The sequence below is a fragment of the Salvelinus sp. IW2-2015 genome, unplaced genomic scaffold (genome assembly GCF_002910315.2).
Source record: "Salvelinus sp. IW2-2015 unplaced genomic scaffold, ASM291031v2 Un_scaffold3612, whole genome shotgun sequence".
NCBI lineage: Eukaryota > Metazoa > Chordata > Actinopteri > Salmoniformes > Salmonidae > Salvelinus > Salvelinus sp. IW2-2015.
The window spans coordinates 23,447-41,797 of NW_019944889.1; the positions used below are offsets into that span (position 1 = coordinate 23,447).

An 18,351-nucleotide genomic window follows, 5' to 3' on the forward strand; every position below is an offset into this window, starting at 1 on the left:
TTATCCTATCTACCAGTTCTTTCAGTGTGTGATGCTGCTACCAACATAATCATTCCTTTATCCTATCTACCAGTTCTTTCAGTGTGTGATGCTGCGACCAACATAATCATTTCTTTATCCTATCTAACAGTTCTTTCAGTGGGTGATGCTGCTACCAATATAATAATTTCTTTGTCCTATCTAACTTTGAAATCTTTCCTCTATTGACACATATCCGTTTCTTTGACCTCTAGAGGGACCCAGCAGACCAAATAGGGAGAAAGACTCAAAGAACAGGCATTGCAACATCTGCAGGTGGAGGTACTACTGATGCTGCTACTGTACCACCATCTGAACAACTGCTGTTGCTGTCATCACGCCATCTTACATCTCCTTCTTCTTCACTTTATATTTCCATTCATTCTGTCTCCTGTTCTTTCCTCCACTTCCCTGAACAAACATACTTTAGCAAGAAACAAAGAGTCTATACATGAAGTGTAGAACAAGATCAATTCATTATATTATAGTCTTGTTAAAACTTCAACTTAATAGGGGGGCGCTGTTTTCACTTTGGGGAAAAATCGTGCCCAATTTAAACGGCCTCGTACTCTATTCTAGATCATACAATATGCATATTATTATTACTATTGGATAGAAAACACTCTCAKGTTTCTAAAACTGTTTGAATTATATCTGTGAGTAAAACAGAARTCATTTGGCAGCAAACTTCCAGARAGGAAGTGAAAAATCTGAAAACGAGGCTCTGTTTCAGGGCCTGCCTATTGAATTGCCTTATATTTATGGATATGCATGCACTGCATACGCCTTCCACTAGATGTCAACAGGCAGTGGAATGTGGAATGGGGTGTCTAGCTTGATCTGAGGTCGAACAAGAGCTTTTGGAATGACGTGTCCAGAATTTCCTTTCTCTACCTAGGCGCGGGAAGCACCTCCATATTGTCTTCTGATAAGCGTTCGGAATACACGGCTAATATCTCCGGCTATGATTTTATTTGATACATGTGATAATAACATCGTAAAGCAGGTTTTTTCAACCGAGTTCTATCAGTTTATTCAACGTTTATTTGGACTTATGGAATTTTCCGTTCTATGCGTCAAGAGAAGATGTGCATGTTCGCGCCACATGGCTAGCTAAGGTTGCTAATTCGACAGGAGAGAAGGACATTCTAAAACCAAACAACGATTTATTCTTGACCAAGGACTCCTTGTACAAGATTCTGATGGAAGCTCAGCAAAAGTAAGAACAATTTATGATGTTATTTCGTATTTCTGTGGAAAATGTTGAGTCCTATTATCTGCGTTTTGGCGGGCGCTGTCTCGCTATAACGTAAGCTGTTTGTTATGGTAAAGTTATTTTTAAAAATCTAATACGGCGGTTGCATTAAGAACCAGTGTATCTTTCATTTGCTGTCCAACAAGTTTATGATGAGTTCTTTGGTCAGATTAGGTGAGTGTCCAAAATATCTCCGGAGATTCTGGTGAATCGATGCTACATATTCACAATGTATAACCACGGTTTGCAGCTCTAAATATGCACATTTTCTAACAAAACATAAGTGTATTGTATAACCTGATGTTATAAGACTGTCATCTGATGAAGTTGGTCAAGGTTAGTGATTAATTTTATATCTTTTGCTGGTTTTTGCGATCGCTACCTTTTGCTGCTAATAAATGCATTTGTGTGTTTGGCTATTGTGGTAAGCTAATATAATGCTATATTGTGTTTTCGCTGTAAAACACTTTTAAAAAATCGGAAATATTGGCTGGATTCACAAGATGTTTATCTTTCATTTGCTGTACACCATGTATTTTTCATAATGTTTTATGATGAGTATTTAGGTATTTCACGTTGCTCTCTGTAATTATTCTGGCTGCTTTGGTGATATTTTTGATGGTAGCTGTAATGTAAAACTATGATTTATACCTCAAATATGCACATTTTCGAACAAAACATACATTTATTGTATAACATGTTATAAGACCGTCATCTGATGAAGTTGTTTCTTGGTTAGTGACTAATTATATCTCTATTTGGTCGGTTTTCTGATAGCTACCTATGCGGTAGAAAAAATGTGAAAATATGCGGTTGAGTCTTTTGCTATTGTGGTTGGCTAATAGAAATACATATTGTGTTTTCACTGTAAAACATTTTAAAAATCAGAAATGATTGCTGGATTCACAAGATGTTTATCTTTCATTTGCTGTATTGGACTTGTGATTTCATGAAAATTATATAATATAATATCCCTGTCGCGTTAGGCTAGGCTATGCTAGTCAGCTTTTTTGATGAGGAGGATCCCGGATCCGGGGGAGAGAAGTGGTAGAGGTTATTAACAATATGGAAAAATCATACAACACTAGATATAATGGTCACCTCAAATCATCAAAGATAGGAAAATCAAATCAGCTTCATTTATCTAAAACACTTTTATAAAGACTATTTAAGAAATCAACCATGAAATACAGATGGCTAAATGGTAAATGTATATGATTTTTAAATAGATTATTATTATTATCATAGAATTATTGAAAACGTAATAAAAGTATATGTGTGAAATAAAGTGGAACTGATTGATGAAAAAAAATACTCCCAATAAAAAACACAAACACTTGCATGCTGTAATAAACCCATTGGAATGGAGATACTGGTAATCAAAATGACTGATCTTCCAAGGTCAAGTTATAATTGTCCTGCTCTCTGACTTGTTGGAAAAGTGGCATCCTATGACGGTGCCACATGGAAGATCACTGAGCTCTTCAGTTATAGACCTACATATACTGCAAAGATGCACACTACAACAGCTCCCACTGTCAGATAAAGAGATGCATTTGCAAGTGGTGAAATGGTGATTGTAAAGGTGGTTGCCATGGTGGCGGCTGGGATAGGGGTGTCTGGGATAGGGGCAGCTGTGGCGGCAGGGGCTGATACTGGGCCGGCTTGGGTTGAAACAAGACCGTCAGAACCTGTATTTGCTCGTGAGTCCACTATATTTTCTTGATTTGATAAGTCTGCACTTTTTCTGATCTCATCCCTTAACGTATCTGTTCCCCACAACAAGTCTTTGAGCTTTCTCATCATTCTAATATGTTGCTTTTTCAGATCCAACCTGGTCATTAAAAATAAATGGCGAGCAGGGTTTACAGGAAAAGGGACCAAAGTGAGCCACACTGGTGTTGTTAGTATTCTTACAGGTAGAGGACACCATTTTACAAATTTTACAACCGGATTCTTTTCCCAGTCCAGTATTTCCTGGGCCTTCTGGAACATCACATGGGTGTAGTATTTTTCTTCATTCTCCTCCACCATCTTCTCTATCTTCCTCACCAGCTCTGTGACCTGAGTGGTGTCAACTCTATTAGCGTTATTGAAAAAGTGGTATCTGCCGCCACATTGAGCGATGAGAGCCTGGAGCTCTTCACTCCTCTTCACAAAGTTCTCAGCTGTTTTCCCCCCCAGCTGATCTTCTCCAGTGAACAGAATGATGGTGTACTTTGATGCTTCTGCTCCAAAGTTCTCCTGGATCCACTTCACAGTGTTCCTCTCCTCCTCTGTGAACCTCCCCAGTCTGATCACCAGCAGGAACACATGGGGTCCTGGAACTGACATCTCGATACACTTGTCTATTTCTCTTTTCATCATCACTGCATCCACTGATGTGTCAAAGAGCCCTGGGGTGTCGATGACTTCAATCTTCCTCCCATCCACCTCTCCTCTCTCCTTCTTAGTCTCTGCAGTGACAGACACTGGAGACGCATCTGCTTTGAACACATCTTCATTTCTCAGGATGGTGTTTCCTGTTGCACTCTTCCCTGCTCCAGTCTTCCCCACCAGAACTATCCTCAGATCAGAGGGCACCCCTGAATCTGTGGAAACACACAGGTTTTAAAATTGTTTTTAAAATTATAACAGTTAGTGAAAATAATTAACAAGGGCATGATTGCACTACAGAAAATATATATACGCTGTGTTCTAGGCGATTGGTGATTCCATGCAATACCTGCATAGCTATGTTTACTATGTGGTTGATGGTTGGGCTATTGATTGGAGACTGAGACAAATAAAACAAGCCAAATGGCCAGTTGAAAACGTCATAATTGTTTTTACAGGAAATTTGAGAAAGGGAAATGTTTTTTGTTAATCATAATTTAGTTTAATTCAATTATTGTTGATTGTCATGGAAATTACAGACACTGAATAAACACTAACATCAATTAAATCTCAACTAAGCTATAAACATCTAAGGAAAAACAGCTTATAGAATACAGCACATGACAACAAAACATTCTCCCCAAGGAATAGTCAGTTACTGTACATCTGGCAAACGAATAAAAATGACAACTTTCAATTTAAATATTTTTGAAAAAGCTTAAAGACAAACCATAACAAGGCAACTCACAATATTACACTGAACAAAAATATAAATGCAACATGTAAAGTGTTGGTCCATGTTTCATGAGGTGAAATAAAATATCACAGAAATATTACATACGCACAAAAAACGTATTTCTCACATTTTGTGCACAAATGTGTTTACATCCCTGTTAGTGAACATTTCTCCTTTTCCAAGATAATCCATCCACCTGACAGGTGTGGCATATCAAGAAGCTGTTTAACTAGCATGATCATTAAATCAAATCAAATCAAATTGTATTTGTCACATACACATGGTTAGCAGATGTTAATGTGAGTGTAGCGAAATGCTTGTTTTTTATTTTTTTATTTTATTTATTTAACCTTTATTTAACCAGGTAGGCAAATTGAGAACACGTTCTCATTTACAATTGCGACCTGGCCAAGATAAAGCAAAGCAGTTCGACACATACAACAACACATAGTTACACATGGAGTAAAACAAACATATAGTCAAAGATACAGTGAAAAAAAAATAAGTCTATATACAATGTGAGCAAGTGAGGTGAGATAAGGGAGGTGAAGGCAAACAAATATATGTATAAATAAATAAAAATATAAAAAGGCCATGGTGGCGAAATGAAATACAAATACTACAGGCAAGTAAATTAAAACTAAAAAACACTGGAAATGGTAGGTTTGCAGTGGAAGAAAGCGCAAATGTAGAGAACAGAATATATGGGGCAAAGGAGCAAAAAAATAAATTAAAATACAGTAGGTAAAGAGGTAGTTGTTGGGCTAAATTATAAGATGGGCTATGTATAGGTGCAGTAATCTATGAGCTGCTCTGACAGCTGGTCTTAAAGCTAGTGAGGGAGATAAGTGTTTCCAGTTTCAGAGATTTTCTGTAGTTCGTTCCAGTCATGGCAGCAGAGAACTGGAAGGAGAGGCGGCCAAAGGAAGAATTGGTTTTGGGGGGTGACCAGAGAGATAAACCTGCTGGAGCGCAGTGCTACAGGTAGGTGTTGCTATGGTGACCAGCGAGCTGAGATAAGTGGGGGGAACTCTACCTAGGCAGGGTCTTGTAAGATGACCTGGAACCAGTGGGTTTGGCGACGAGTATTGAAGCGAGGGCCAGCCAACGAGAGTGAACAGGTCGCAAGTGGTGACGGTAGTATATTAGGGCTTTGGTGACAAAACGGATGGCACAGTGATAGACTGCATCCAATTTATTGAGTAGGGGTTTCTGGAGCTATTTTGTAATGACATCACCGTAAGTCGAGGATTGGTAGGATGGTCAGTTTTTACCCAAGGGTATGTTTGGCAGCATGAGTGAAGGATGTTTTGTTGCGAATAGGAAGCCAATTCTAGATTTAACTTTGGATTGGAGGTGTTTGATGTGAGTCTGGAAGGAGAGTTACAGTCTTAACCAGACACCTAGGTATTGGTAGTTGTCCCACATATTCTAGGGTCAGAGCCGTCCAGAGTAGTGATTGTGGACAGGCGGGCAGGTGCAGGCAGCGATTCGGTGAAGAGCATGCATTTAGTTTTACTTGTATTTAAGAGCAATTGGGCCACGGAAGGATGATTGTATGGCATTGAAGCTTCGCCTGGAGGGTTGTTAACACCAGTGTCAAAAGAAGGGCCAGAAGTATACAGAATAGTGTCGTCTGCGTAGAGTGGGATCAGAGAATCACCAGCAGCAAGAGCGACATCATTGATGTATCCAGAGAAAGAGAGTCGGTCCAAGAATTGAACCCTGTGGCACCCCCATGGAGACTGCCAGAGGCCCGCGACAACAGACCCTCCGATTTGACACACTGAACTCGATCAGAGAAGTAGTTTGGTGAACCAGCGAGGCAATAGCATTAGAGAACCAAGCTGTCGAGTCTGCGATGAGGATGTGGTGATTGCACAGAGTCAAAAGCCTTGGCCAGGTCAAATGAATACGGCTGCACAGTATTGTTTCTATCGATGCGGTTAAGATATCGTGTATGACCTTGAGCGTGCTGAGGTGCACCCATGACCAGCTCTGAAACCAGATACTGCATAGCGGAGAAGTATGGTGGGATTCGAAATGGTCGGGTATCTGTTTGTTGACTTGGTACTTTCGAAGACCTTAGAAAGGCAGGGTAGGATAGATATAGGTCTGTGCTGTTAGGGTCAAGAGTGTCCCCCCCTTTGAAGAGGGGGATAACCGCAAGCTGCTTTTCCAATCTTTGGGAATCTCAGACGACACGAAAAGAGAGGTTGAAAAAGCTAGTATAGGGGTGGCCAACAATTCAGCAGATAGTTTTTAGAAAGAAAGGGTCCAGATTTATTCTAGCCCGGCTGATTTGTAGGCGTCAGATTTTGCAGCTCTTTTAGAACATCAGCTGACTGTATTTGGGAGGAAAGAGAAATGGAAGGCTTGGGCGAGTAGCAGAGGGTGAGGCAGTGCTGTTGTCCGGTCGTTAGGGGTAGCCAGGTGAAAGCAATGGCCCAGCCGTAAGAAAAAATCGCTTATTGAAATTCTCAATTATAGTGGATTGTCGTGGCCTGACACAGTGTTCCTATCTTCAGAAGCAGTTGGAAGCTGGGAGAGGTGTTCTTATTCTCCATGGACTTTTACAGTTCCCAGAACTTTTTTAATTTGTGTTGCAGGAAGCAAATTTCTGCTTGAAAAAGCAGCCTGCTTTCTTCTAACTGCCGTGTGTATACTGGTTTCTAGTTCCCTGAAAAAGTTTGCATATCACGAGGGGCTGTCGATGATAATGCAGAACGCCCATAGGGATGTTTTCTGTTGGTTAAGGGCAGTCAGGTCAGGAGAGAACCAAGGGCTATATCCTGAATTTCCTGGTTCTAAACTTCTCTGAATGCGCAATCGCATTATTCAAATGTTGAGGAAGCATTTTTAAAAATGTCCAGAGCAATCCTCTTACTTGACGAGTGAGACGAATCAATATCCTTCCAGGTACCCTCCGCCAGGTCGATTAGAAAGGCCTGCATCGCTGAAGTGTTTCAGGCGCGTTTGACAGAGTGATGAGTGCGAGCGTTCTTTGACTGCGCTGACCCATTACGGATGCAGCAAGAGGCAGTGATCCTGAATCTCTGTTGAACAGCAGACGGTGTATTTGGAGGGCAGTAGTTAGATGATATCTCATGAGAGTACCCTTGTTTACGAATTGGGTGGTACCTGTAGGGTTCAATGATAATTTGTGTGAAGATTGAGCAGGCATCAAAGCTTAATTGTACCGGTGCTGAGGTGTTAAGCATACGTTAAATTTAGGTCGCCTAGCAGCACGAGACTACTGAGATAGATGGGGGGCAATCAGTTCACATGTAGTGTCACAGAGCACAGCTGGCGCATAGTGTCATAATAAGCAGCGAGCAACGGTGAGAGACTTGTTTTAGACCGAGGTGGATTTCATAAAAGTAGAAGTTCCAAATGTTCCTTGACAGGACCGGAAGAACACCAACATCATGCAGCATTCTTAGAAAACTAAACTCTCAGCACACTTGCAAAATTCACACCGCCCCTTTGGTTTACCATCATCATATCTTCTTGTCTGCAACCGATCTTGTAGTTCGGGATGAAACATGTCAGAATCTTTTGTGGTACTTCTAAGCCAGAATTCAGCACACGGCTAAAACATCCTCGGCAGAGTGTTGCTAAAGCACGTAACACAAACACAAACCTTAAGGGCGAGTAAGAGGCTTCTAATGAACAGCAATGAAGCCAAGGTATTCACACGTTTACAGAACGTCATAAAATGAGAGCGCCCGGAACTAGATCGTGACTAGTACTGCCCAGCCTGCTTCACCTATACATCACCAGAGGAACCAAGAGCGAAGGAGTAGGAAGGTACGCCTAAAATATGAGAATTGGTCGTTCTAGAACTTCTAGAGCAGAGAGTAAAAGAGTTCTGGGCCATAAAAGCTTAAAGGAATAATGTACAGACAAAGTATGTTTAGGATGTGCAATCAGTGGAGCGTAAACCAAGTATTGCAAGTCGATGATCGAGAGAGATATTGTTTTCTCTAGAAACATCATTGAAACCAGGTGATTGTCATCAGCACTATGTGGTGTGGTGGAACTGTGAGTGTTGGATATGGTATAGCTTCAGGCTACGAGGCCCTTACAGTGAATATAAGCCAATAAACACTAACCAGAACAGCAATGGACAAAGGCATATTTACAGTTAAGGGAGACGGCAGCTATATCGGTGATCAATAATGGCTCCACGTGAGTAAGGTTGGTTGTGGCACGGCGATCCAGACAAGCTGGCCGGTAGATGGCTATCGGTAGCAAGACTAGCATCAGTGGAAGTCTGTTTGTAGATACCTCTGTGCGTTTCCCGTCGGTAGGTTAGTGGGTCTCCGTGCTGTAGAGGGATCAATCCAAATTGTCAAAATGAATATAGTGACCCAAGAAAAAATAAAATAAATAAATAATAATTAGTAATTGCCGAATATACTTATTCAATAGCGCCGATAAGACAGCTAACGTTAGGCCCCAGCTGAGCGATTCAGTTAACGTCGGGACGGAGGTGACCAGTTGATAACCTCCCTCGGCAGATAACTGTCGGCAAGCCAGTCGTGAGGCCGTGGGGCTCCGTATCTGCAGCAACAACCAAAAAACAAAAAAACAGGTCCGATAGGTGGCTGTAGCCGTATGGCTGATGGAATCCTCAGCTGGCTACTCCGCGAATGAGTTGAGTTGCTCCGGGATGCACGTTGTTCTAGTTCTGACAATGCAGTAAATAACCAATGAGTAATCAACCTAACAATTCCAAACTACACCTATACACACACAGGTGTAATGGATAAAGATACTGTACATAAAGATATATGACATGATGATGGTACAGAACGGGCATAGTTAGAGCCAGTAGCATGGTAGTCGAGTACAGTATATACATATGAGATGAGTAACTGATAGTGGTATGTTAAACAAAGGCGCACAGTTAAGACGGCTGAGTGATACATGTATTACATAAACGACCTGCAGTAGATGAAATAGAGTACAGTATATTACATATACATTATGAATGAGTATGTAGGGTATGTAAACATGTATATTAAGTAGCATTGTTTAAAGTGCTAGTGATATATTTTACATCAATTTCCATCAATTCCCATTACTAAAGTGGCTGGAGTTGAGTCATGTGTTTGCAGCAGCCACTCAATGTTAGTGATGGCTGTTTAACAGTTGATGGCCTTGAAATAGAAAGCTGTTTTCAGTCTCTCGGTCCCTGCTTTGATGCACCTGTACTGACCTCGCCTTCTGGATGATAGCGGGGTGAAAGGCAGTGCGTGGGCTCGGGTTGGTTGTTCCTTGATGATCTTTATGGCCTTCCTGTGACATCGGGGGTGGTTGGGTGTCCTGGAGGGCAGTATGTTTGCCCCCGGTGAATGCGTTGTGCAGACCCACTACCCTCTGGAGAGCCTTACGGTGTGGGCGAAGCAGTTGCCGTACCAGGGGTGATACAGCCCGACAAGGATGCTCCGATTGTGCATATGTAGAAGTTTGTGAGTGCTTTTGGTGACAAGCCAAATTCTTCAGCCTCCTGAGGTTGAAGAGGCGCTGCTGCGCCTTCTTCAACAACGCTGTCTGTGTGGGTGGACCAATTCAGTTTGTCCGTGATTGTGTACGCCGAGGAACATAAAACTTACTACCCTCTCCACTATTGTCCCATCGATGTGGATAGGGCGTGCTCCCTTCTGCTTTCCTGAAGTCCACAATCATCTCCTTGTGTTTGTTGACGTTGAGTTGAGGTTATTTTCCTGACACCACACTCCGAGGGCCCTCACCTCCTCCCTGTAGGCCGTCTCCGTTGTTGTTGGGGTAGTCAAGCCTACCACTGTAGAGTCGTCCGCAAACTTGATGATTGAGTTGGAGCGTGCATGGCCACGCAGTCGTGGGTGAACAGGGAGTACAGGAGGGGGCTCAGAACGCACCCTTGTGGGGCCCCAGTGTTGAGATCAGCGGGGTGGAGATTTGTTACCTACCCTCACCACCTGGGGGGTGGCCCGTCAGCAAGTCCAGTATCCAGTTGCACAGGGGTCTGGGTCTCGAGATCACAAGTGCACCTTGTGCTGGGGCAATTAAAGGCCCAGTCTAAAATTTGCAGTTTTTGTCACACAACAATCGCAGTGCCTCACTGTACGCGCCCACATCGCAGTGCCACACTGAACGCGCCCACATCGCAGTGCCCACTGAACGCGCCCACTCGTAGTGCCGCACTGAACGCGCCCACATCGCAGTGCCACACTGAACGCGCCCACATCGCAGTGCCACACTGAACGCGCCACAGCGCAGTGCCACACTGAACGCGCCCACATCGCAGTGCCTCACTGAACGCGCCCACATCGCAGTGCCTCACTGTACGCGCCCACATCGCAGTGTCGCACTGAACTGCGCCCACATCGCAGTGTCGCACTGAACGCGCCCACATCGCAGTGCCGCACTGAACGCGCCCACATCGTAGTGCCGCACTGAAACGCGCCCACATTCGCAGTGCCGCACTGAACGCGCCCACATCGCAGTGCCTCATTGAACGCGACCACATCGGCAGTGCCTTCAATTGAACGGCGGCCCACATCGCAGTGCCTCATTGAACGCGCCCACATCGCAATGCCTAACTCTAACAGACAGTAGCACTTTGATCAACCTGCATGCTGAGTTTTCCCACCGCGTCTCATACTTCACCATGATTGAGACTGAGCTGGAGCTTGTCATGCCCCCTGTCTTTCAACACTGCGAAAGCACCACCAGACACACAATTGGAGCTCATCGCCATCCAATGAGACAGGGCTTCAAAAGAGAAGTATAAAACAGCAACAATAGACTAGTTCTATGGCTCACTGAATGAAACAAAGTTTCCAAACATGAAAAAGCCCAGAGGATGCTGTTTTTATTCAGGTCCACATATGTGTGTGAAAACTTTCTCAGTCATGAACTACAACAAATCCCCTAACAGGTCAAATTTAACAAATCACCACTTGTCAGCTGTTCTGGGGATCTCTACTTCAGAAATGATACCAGACTTTGATGCCCTTTCCAAGAGAGGTGACCAGAAACATTGCTCACATTAAGACTGAAATCACCAAGAGTAGGCTTATGTTTTCTTTGCCTGTTTTCAACTGTCTTTTATTATTATTATGGTGATGGTTATTGCAGTGAGAATTATCCAGCAATGCACTTGTCCCCATTCATTTGACACTGAACACTTACTACAATGGCTCAAATTGTATTTTGTTTGGACTGAGATTATTTGAGAACTGTTCAGTAATCTGCTTTAATATAAAGAGTTTATAGACCATCTACATATCAACATGAAGCCAAATGTTGTTCTGAGTATGTTCTGTATGTGGCTCACAATGTTCTTTTTTAGGGTGAAGGTAAAATGAAAACTGTTCCATAATATGCAATCATAAACAGCCCATTCAATATGAACTCAAATTATATACTTTTTGCTCTTATTTGTGTCACTCAGATTTTACTTTAGGAACGGAGATGGTCTGTATCAGACATCTTCTGTTTCCAGTCATATAAACATGTTTTTTCATATTTTAAATGTTTGCACTTACTTTTTGTGGCTGTGAGTCCGATTGTAGGTAGAGATAATACAGTGACAGAATTGTTCTGTAATCTTAGCAGCATATGTACACCTACAGTACACTACTAGTTGTGTGTCAACTTGAACAAAGGCTTCATATGTTTTGTCACGCAGTATGTGGCCCTTCACTTGGTTTCAAAACCTGAATGTGGCCATTGAGACCATTGTTTGCCCACCCCTGAACTAGGCAGTGCCATTGAGGCCGTCTCCATAGGAAGTCATCAATGTTCTTCTTCTACTACTTCTATGAGTTAGTAAACAAACTGAAAGGGTGCACACTGCCACCTGGAGTGTGTTGTTTGAACAGGTATAAAGCCAAAGTTGGGGATTTACTGCCACCTGAAGTTGTGGAATGTTTGCTCACAATTATAATTCATTAGCTGATCCCTCCTGGCGACCTGGATGGAATTATGTGATCCTTTTTTTTTTCCAAAGTGGAAACAGCTCCCCCATATTGACAAGAAGTTAACTTCTTGTCAATATGGGGGAGCTGTTTCCACTTTGGAAAAAATCGTGCCCAAATTAAACTGCCAAATTAAACTCTATTCTAGATCGTACAATATGCATATTATTATTACTATTGGATAGAAAACACTCTCAAGTTTCTAAAACTGTTTGAATTATATCTGTGAGTAAAAGAGAACTAATTTTGCAGCAAACTTCCAGACAGGAAGTGAAAAATTCGAAAACGATGCTCTGTTCCAGGGCCTGCCTATTAATGCCTCTATAGTTATGGATATGGCATGCCACTTCATTACGCCCTAACTCCACTAGATGTCAACAGCAGTGAAGTGAATGGGTGTCTAGTTGCATCTGAGGCTCGAACAAGAGCTTTGGGAGTGACGGTCAACATCCCATTTGTCGTTTTCACAGGCGCGCAAGGACCTCGACATTGTCTTCTGATACGCGTCGTATACATCGCGCAACTATCCTCCAAGCTCACTGATTATTAATCTACACTCATTAGAAAAACATCATAACAGTCAGTTTTTTTCAACCGATTTTACGCAGTTTATATCAACTTATATTGGACTTGGAGTTTTCCGTCTTGCGCCCAATGACTGAGATGGAATGTTAGATAACCTTTGCTAGCATCGTGCCGTGCAAATTCGACAGCAGGAAATCTCACTATATCTCTCTAAACCACCAACACATAATGCGGATCTATTCTATTCCGCAAGACTCCCTAAGACCCTGCATCGTACTTATCACACAACAATCCTCTGAACTGGCCAGCACAGAACTCAAACACGTCGAGACAATCGACACCCCACCTTTATCTGCATAGTATCGATTCTCCTGGCCTTAACAATGTTAGACTCCTATTCTCCGCCGTTTTTGTGAGCGCTGTCTCACATAACACAAGCTGTATGATTATTAGGTAAAGCTTCATTTTTTCAAAGTCTAACACCGGTTGTATTAATTAAGAATCAGTGTATCTCATTGCATACAACAAGTATCTTAGTAAAGTTTAATGATATTTCTTTGGGCAGATTAGTGAGTGTCCAAAATTCCCGACAATTCCTCGAAAATGTTGCTAGATATTCCATGTACTTAACAACGCAATACATCTTGCAGCGACTAAACTAATGACCACACTTCTATCGAACCAAAACCATACGTGTATTATAACATAAATCCGATGTTCAATAAGTCGACATCGGATGAAATCTGTACTATCCATCACAAGTAGTGATTAACCTCGTTAGATCCTTATTGCTGCGTTTCTCTTGCGCGCTCAGTAAAAAGCTCAGACACTTTGCGTGGAATACAATTACGATCAATTGATGCTGTTGCTATCTGGGTAAGCTAATACCCTAATTCCTACATTCAGTGTTGCTTCCTGTAAACACTTAAAAAATCAGAACAATCATCCTGCGATTTCACACCAGCAGTTTATCCTCACTTGCTGCACATCACCACCACCACTGATATCCTAATCCATCCTAATACGCTTATGAACTGAAGTCATATTAATGTAATTTTTCACCCGTTCTCCATCGTCAATCTATTCTGCGCTCCTTTGCGCTCACACTCTTTGTAGAGGGTACTGCATGAAACTATGATTCTACCCTCTAACCGACACCTCTAAATATGCAAACTTTTCAACAAAACATAAATTGCGTATCTCGTATCAACATGTTACTACTAATCACTAGTCATCCTATGACAGATGTATTCTTGGGTAGTGACTAATTCCTACTATTCTCTACTTTGATCGGTTTGTGCAAAGCACCTCATGCGGGTGCAGAAAACATGGTTGAAAATATGCGTTCTGTTTGCTATTGTCGATTAAGCTAATTGCAAAATACTTATTGTTTTCTGCTTAAACATTTAAAAAAATCGAACATCTGAATGAGCGTGGAATTCCAACAAGATGTTTATCTTTCACTTTCGCTGTATTGGACTTTGATTGCATGAAAATTATACTGTTATATGATCAATTTGGCATGCTTTCAACCATAAATTCGAATGCTGCCCCCTACCTAGAATTAGCATTATGTAACATAACCAGATAAGGCAAATATGCCTTGTTCCCATCTATGACCTAAAACAATATACTCCATATGCAGCAAAGAGCTTCTTCTTAACGTAATCCTAAGCTGGCACAGTCCAACTCTTGCAGCAGCTATTACAGTGACAAGCGAAACATGCCTATGTTCAGGGTGAGTAGCTCATAATCAATTTGGCACACCTCGAACAAGCATTATTAATAAACAATATTAAGTGCACATCTCGGACAGTCCTTCCACCACTAAATTTGTGAACAGAAACTGCAATCCGATTCACTGGATCACGCGAGATCTCGAAAACTGCATACACTGCTGCCAATCTTAAAGGTGCCCCCAACATCCTTAATAATCACATTGCTAACATAATACATATGCCTTTCTCTTGCATGGCTTCAAAGATGGTAAAAAAAATACACCTAACAAGAACGTTGGTCTTTCTTGTATATCTTAACCCTCACTCTATTGTTTCTACATATTCTAATCTAACATTCCTTTCCAGTTGTCCCACTAACTTCCAAAGCTGTTTACCCTTTCTTCATCAAGTGCTCTTCCTTCAACTCATCGAACCAACGCACAACCGAATAAAAACACAACCAAGCGGCAGGGTCTCTCTATTTATAAATTGCATAACCATCATCTTTCATCACTCCTGACTAACAGGCTACATCGAAAATCCAAGTGCTAAAAGCATTAGACTTTACATTTCCACATACTGCATCGCTTCAGGCCTTTGTAAATGCAAGTCAATATTTTAATATACGTCAGTTCTAATACTTTAAGAGGCCTCTTTCCAAGCACGGTATAATCTAGACAAGTATAGAGAGTGTTGGTCTAGATACCGACGAACTTACTGTTTGAACCCTGAGGCCGACTAGGTGAAGAAAACGCCTATACGATACTAAACGCTTGAAGCAAAGCATTGTAACCCTAATGCTCTGTGTTTGCTGAAGAGCTAACCGATAAATATAGTTAAATTGACGCAATTCAGATTTCAAATTTGTGTAATATGAGAGCAGGGTTACTCATTCATGGACAGATTGAAGGCAGGTGTTTACGTGATTCCATACAGATGAGAGCAGGGTCCACATAGATTGCATGAACAGATGTGAGAGCGGGTTTGCTGATATCATGACAATGAGAGTGGGTTACTGATCCATGACCCATATTGAGAGCAGGGTTACTGATCCATTGACACAGTCTGAACGCCCGCAGGTTCACCATGTGCATACAGATTTTGAGAGCAGGGTTTTGCTGATATCATGCACAGATTGATGCGGGTTTTACTAGCTTCCATGACCGATATGGTGTAAGGTTTACTCCCGATTCCATACAGATGAGTGCACAGGTTTCTGTCCTGACAGATTAGAGCAGGTTACTGGATTCCCATGACGATTATGAGAGCCCGACCTTTACCTCATCCTGACGTATGACAGCCCAGCCTCTGATTCCATACACGCCTAGAGCAGTTTACTGATTCCATGCCAGATATGAGACAGGGTTTACCCCGCTCCGATCTCCCCTCACTTCATAACAGGATACTGAATCCCGCCGATCGAGTGCAGAGGTTCTACTGACTTCCACTGACCACAGCCATATGAGAGCAGGGTTTACCCCTCGATCCTCCCTCGCATCTCCCCCTGAGTGCAGGGTTTACTGATTCCGATGACAGATACCCTGGCAGCCAGCCCGTCCTTTCTGATTCCCATGACAGAATTGAGTGCAAGGTCCTCACCCTCGATTCCCTGACCAGATTTTAGAGGTTTTTATGTTTATAAGCCCCAATCCGAGCAGGGTTTACTGATTCCATGACAATCCCTGACCCCCGAGCCAGTGCTTTAGCTAAGTCCAACCTGAAGATCTAAGAGCAGGTTTACTGCATTCCTCACATATGAGTGCACAGTGCTTCACATTTCCATGAAGCATAGAGCATGAGGTTTTACTCTTTTCAGTGACTATTCGTGCATGGTTTATGTGATCACATGATCTTAGATATAACCTAGTTACTAGATCTCCATGACAGATACGTGAGCTGCGAGAGGTTACTCGGATTCCATGACAGACTATGAGAGCAGGTCTTAAGCTGATTCCTATGAGCCAGTTATGAGTAGAGGTTTACGATTCCCATGACAGATCATAGAGCAGCGTTTACTGCCTTATTCCATGCACATATGAGAGTGCAGCCGTCGCTTCTTCGCACACTATTCCATGACAGGATGATGAGCGCAGTAGGTTCACTGATTCCATGACCAGATATGAAAGCAGGGTTTACTGATCCATGACACTCGTGAGAGCAGGTTTTAACTCATCCTGACAAGATGAGGCAAGGTTACTGATTCCATACACGAATATCTGAGGCAAATGTTCATCAGATTCCATGACAGATTGAGGCAGTTTACTGCACTCTTCCCAGACAAATATTCAAGAGCAGGTTACTGATTCCATGACAGATCATGAGTGAAGATTTCACTGCATCCATGAAAGATATGACGCATGCAGAAGTTTACTGATTCCAGACATCATTTGAGTGCGAGGCGCGCCTCTTACTGATTCCAGACAGATATGAGAAGCAAAGGTATACTGATATCACATGACAGATATGAGTGCAGGAGTTACTGATTTCCATGACAGAATTGAAGCAGAGCTCACTGAGATCCAATACAGATTATGAGAGAAGGCTTTTCACTGATTCCATGACAGATATGAGGCAGGGTTTACTAAGAAGTCCATGACAGATTGAGAGCACAGGTTATACTTCCCATGACAGATATGAGTGCAAGTTCACTGAATTCCATCGACAGATATGAGGCAGTTTACTATTCCATACATACTTGAGTGCAGCTGTTTACCTGATCTCCATACAGAATATGAGAGCAGTTACTAGATTCCCATGGACAGACTATGAGCTGCAAGTATTACTGATTCCCTGAAGATTCGCAAAGCAGGTTTACTAGAATTTCCCACTGACAATATGAAGAAAGCAGGGTTTATCTCACATTCACATGACAGCATCTCATAAGCAGTGCTACTGATCTCCAATGACAGATAAGAGAGCAGGAATTACACTGAATATCTCATAGATGGACAAATGAGCAGCAAGATTACTGATATCCCATGCCGACAGATATAGAGCAGGTCTATACTGCATTCCATCTACGATATGAGAGCCCAAGGTTATGAGTCCATACACAATACAGAGAGCCCCGGGTTTTACTAATTACCTAAGACAAAATATGGTGGCACCTAACGGTAATCGGATCCGTGGACAGACTAGAGAGCAGGGTTACCTTGATTCCATTGACAGAATGCAAAGAATGCTAGAGTTCATAACTACTCCATGACAGATATGAAGTGCCCATGTTACTGTTCATGAAGATAATATAGACCAGTGTTTCTACTGATATTCAATGACAAGACTACTGAGAGCAGCGCTTACTAATTCCAACTGATAGATATGAGATTGCAGCTGTTCCTGCAAATTCCATGACAGATAGTATTAGAGACGCCACGGGTTTACTGATTACATACAGATATGAGGCAGGTTACTGCATTCCCATGACAAATCAATCGAGAAGCAGGTTTACTGTAATCTCCCAGACAGATAATTACCGATGCAGAATAGGTTTACCCTCTCGATTCCACAAATGACAATATGAGAAGCATGAGTTACTATTCCATACAAATATGAGTATGACAAGTTTATATCCAGACTAGATAGTTGAGAGCAGACGTTTACTGATTCAGTGACAGAACATGAGAGCGACCAGCAACAAATAACAAATCAGTCTTTGATTACGTTCGTGCACCCCACTCACAGCCCTGAAGGCTAAGTCGTCATGATCGTATGAGAGCAGGCAGATTGACTTGTTATAACATCATAAGAGATTAA

The 18,351-nt window shown here is 42.2% G+C and overlaps 1 protein-coding gene across 1 annotated transcript in view; it reads right to left on the reverse strand.

Moving 5' to 3' along the window:
• LOC112076180 (GTPase IMAP family member 8-like) overlaps positions 1-18,351 on the reverse strand; it is a 35,743-nt gene that overhangs the window by 11,244 nt on the left and 6,148 nt on the right. Inside the window, 1 exon segment of the mRNA XM_070441212.1 lies at positions 3,224-3,864. Within this exon segment, the coding sequence (XP_070297313.1) occupies positions 3,224-3,864 (641 nt within the window).